General features: G+C 30.6%; 1 protein-coding gene across 1 annotated transcript; it reads right to left on the reverse strand.

Moving 5' to 3' along the window:
- Positions 1 to 2,665: 2,665 nt before the first annotated feature.
- Positions 2,666 to 3,909, reverse strand: LOC149529323 (auxin-induced in root cultures protein 12-like). The gene is made up of 2 exons (XM_089810583.1): positions 3,184 to 3,909; positions 2,666 to 2,936 (listed from the first exon to the last, which is right to left on the reverse strand). Exon 1 carries the CDS (start codon positions 3,790 to 3,792, stop codon positions 3,205 to 3,207), a length of 588 nt encoding a protein of 195 aa, XP_089666709.1. The 5' UTR covers positions 3,793 to 3,909; the 3' UTR covers positions 2,666 to 2,936; positions 3,184 to 3,204.
- Positions 3,910 to 4,133: the final 224 nt, after the last annotated feature.

Raw genomic sequence — 4,133 nt, forward strand, 5'->3', positions numbered from 1 at the left:
ACAACATTTTATGTGAAAGAAATTAAATGACTTAACAAAATTATGCGCTAGATTTGGGCAAAATTAAAGGGTTATGGGGTTATGGGGAAATGAAGTGGAGGGCATTGTTTGATCAAGTCCCATTTTGGCGGTGCTTTGATTAGAAGGAAGCTTAAATTTGATAAATTATATTTTAAGATAATTTATTAGCACAAATGAATATAAGTATTTTTAGTAGAAAAAATAATTGTGGTCAAATACATTATCTAGCTCAATATATTATAATTAGGTCACAAATTTTCAACTCAAAATATATGTTAACAATGACTTTAACAATAATTTATTAAAAAGAATTATTCAAGTATGATGTTGTGACAACTTTTACTCATGTAAACAATATTAAAAGTTCTAGTAATATTAGCTTGTAGATCTATTTAAGTGTAATTTTCTTTTAAAATTTTATATTTAAAATATCTTTTTATATTTTGTAATCCTCAACACAAAATGTAAGAATAATTTTACTAAAATATTAAAATATATGACAATCTATAAAAGAATTTTCATATAATAATAAAATTAGAATTAATTTAAAAATTGCATTTATCAAAATAAGAAAAAACTATATAATGTACTAAAAATACATATGTTAAATATAAATTTACTTTTTTAAAGGACAACTTCTTAATTGACCTCAATGTTTATATCTTATGAACATCTAAATTATAATTTTATTTTATTAACAATAAATATTAGTTTTTTGATTTTCTAATTTCTTTCCACATAATACCACTAATGAATATTTTTATTTGGAACATTCAACCCCTTAAAATACATTTGACCTTATTTTCTAGTTTCTTTCCATGCAATTCCACCAAATTTTTAAAGTTATATTGAAATTAGTGAGAGGAACCATTGTGAGGAATTTAAACTCCACATTAGTCATTCTTCCCATGACATCTCCCATTAAGGTGCATAGTTTGACTTACCACATCATGTGCCTTTATTAAAATAAAAAATAATAATAATAGCAATATAATACCTTGTAATATAAACCAAACATTTATCCATAACACAATTGCGCTTTGATTATCAATTATATCCTCAATTCCAACTTGAGTCACGTGTTCCTCATACACTTGACTCCTATAATCATTGGTCAATGAAAATATTAAAAAACTTTAAACTAATGAGAATATTTAAATGCAAGTATTCTTATGTTTTCAAAAAAAAATTAATAAGTTTAATAGAGATAGTGGTCCTCTAAATTGTATATTGAAAATAAGCTTAAGATTTATAGTGTTATAATTTAAAATGGAGTTGTACTTATAGAGATATTTTAGGAAAACTAAGATGAGCATACATGTGAATTTTATTTAGGGAAAACATGAGATTAAATTATTATTGTTTGTCAATGTTTGAATCTCACCTCACTTTCATCCACTCAAATTATGACCTAAAAAAATGGGGTTCCTATTTTAAAAGAAAATATTCTAATTAGTTTTGTAGCCCAAAAAAAATCGTGAGACTTCATCTACTTAAAAAATAGACCTTTAATCTCCCTACCAGTGTATTAAAATCTTTTCATACCAAATAGAAGCTCCTACTTTTTAGGTCTTTAGATTTGAGGGTTAGACATAGCTCCACTAACTTAAAACAATATTTATTTTTTAAATTTTTACTTTTTAAATATAATTTAAAGGAATGTTATGGATTTTACCTTTAAATTTATAATGATATGGATTTTAGACAAAAAATAATTAATTCAAGGCATGTGGTATATGGATCCTAAAAAGCCATCTTTGTAATACAATTATGACACATGAATTTAAAATCTCTTAGTTAATCTTCAAATTTAAAATTAATGGAACTGCACTTGCTTAAATCTAGGAGCTAGATTTTTTAAGCTTGGACTACTATATTTTTAAGGAAGGCCCCCTCCATGGGACCCAACCTTAGAAGCTCAAGAATATACATCTTAAAAAATAATTATTGATTGGTATTTAGTGCTTGTATTTTGGATAGGAAAATATAGTTAGGTAATATATTAAAAGGCGAGGAAAAATATTCGAGTAATATAACAGATAGGTCATGCTAAAAGGCTTCCAAACATTTAATTTTAACTCAATGTAAAAGGATGAATAATTTAAGTCTTATGACACATGTAAATATTAACCCCATACATTGGATATGTATAATACATTTGTTGGTGGTCATTGTTGATGTTTGTTTGATATTTATCACGATGTTATAGAAGTCATCATGTTTATTGGGTTTGACTCATCCTATCTCCACCCATAACAATGCAAACTAAAGCAGAAATATTATAGGGATGTGAAAAACCCAAATTGAAATCAATAGAAAGAAAATGCTCTTGAATCCAAACTAAATAAAGAAAATGAATTTGTTATAATAGATTATAGAATATAGCAAGGATGCAACCTATATTTCATGTTATTTCCAAGGCTTCAACTTCAAAAGCCACTTTTTATTAGCACTCTCTTATATCACCTTCACCATGACTTTAATTAAGATTACAGAAAGAGTTCAATTTCACATAATGCTAAATATTCACAAAATTCCACATCTAGTAGATTAATATTGATTCTGATTCAAATTGTTTGCAAGTATTTTACTTGGTTATTTTGGATCTGCAATCTATTATTCATTATCAAAATAACCAAAAAGCTAAAAGAGGCTAAACAGATTTTAACTCAAATTTAAAATTGTCTCTGTTGGAATTCTCTTTATAATGCATATAGAACTAGTACTCTTGAAAGAGAGGTCACAAATTCAAATCCCACTGCATGGTAGGGTATGTACGCCTCGTTTGTCATGCAGTTAGCTACCTCTTGAAAAGGAGCTAGTCCCATATCACTGTCACCATATGTTAACTCAAAAACTATAGCTGGTGTGGTGGACTATAAAAGCCCCTTTCCTTTCCTCTTCCTTATCTGGATCTTGAAGTTTTAAAACATTTACAAAATATAAGAAGAAATATTAAATTGAAAAAAGAAAAATATTATTTAAATTGAATTGCATATTTCTTTTCCTTTAGATTACAATCCATAGTGAATTTTACAAAATTCAATGATGATCAAATTTATCGTGAAATATAATTGTGAATATGAAAATCTAGAAACACAATACAGACTCTGGTAATCTAATGTCTCAAAAAAGCCCATGACAAAAAAACACAATACTCACATTATTAACAGCTGGTGTAGGTTATTCAGCAGGGGAAGCAGAGGAAGATCCAGCTTGGAGATTAAGTTCTCCTAGACTATTTTTGTTGGCCTCAGCAAAACCGTGGATGCTAGGAATCATGTTGCTGACTGAGCTACCCACTTGCCACACCTGATTAACACTCTCTAGGTTGGGATCAAGTTCCAGGGAGGCGAAGATTGTTATCTTCCCACTGCTACTCTCATACACAGCACTCTTGTTCGTCACAGGAATGCTAATCTTTGAAGGATTCACAACAGATGTGGAGTTCACATCATAGGTTCCAACTATGGTAGATCCGTTATCCAACCTAAAAGCGATCAAGGTCTGTGTACCAACCATCGTTAGCCCTTGTGGGTTTATTCCCCAAGCAACCCACCCCCCCGAAGCATCAGGCTTGGCCTGGAAAGCTATATTCAATGATCCATTCTCCGCATTGTAGTCATATGATAGAGTAGCTCCAAATGCAGGTAGGCTGTTACAGTTTTTCAAAGGACAAGTCGAATTCAAAGTCTGTGCAGCTGCATCCCAGCCAAACAGCAGCACAGTAACTCCCAGTGCCAAGAACAGGGGATTCAGAGGCTCCCTCATCGTTCAAATTCTTCACTTTTTCCTCTCCTGAAGATCTTAACTTGAATGAACGGAAGTGTGTTTGGCGGGCAAATTCAGAAACCCGACTCCATAAAAATCCAATCTTGAATTAAGGGAAGTGTGATTGTAGAGCAAATTATGCAGACATTAACTACCTAATTCAGGAGATTTATAGGGAAATCACCTCCATTTCCATTTTCTCGGTCGTAGCGGAGGCGGGGCGATCGATTGTGGCGGTGGAGCCCATCCGTATGCTTTTCTCTGAACAATCCAAACGTAAGCCTAAGAAATCCAATGTGAAATCAATTATATAGTTTTTAAAACATTGTGGTCTAATCGAG

Source organism: Cupressus sempervirens, chromosome 11 (assembly GCF_028749045.1).
Source record: "Cupressus sempervirens isolate cs-2001-9-10 chromosome 11, ASM2874904v1, whole genome shotgun sequence".
In the NCBI taxonomy this organism is placed as follows: domain Eukaryota; kingdom Viridiplantae; phylum Streptophyta; class Pinopsida; order Cupressales; family Cupressaceae; genus Cupressus; species Cupressus sempervirens.

Excerpts from the sequence above, each read along its gene's own strand:
- LOC149529323 (XM_089810583.1), bottom strand. The coding sequence starts at position 3,792 with ATGAGGGAGCCTCTGAATCCCCTGTTCTTGGCACTGGGAGTTACTGTG.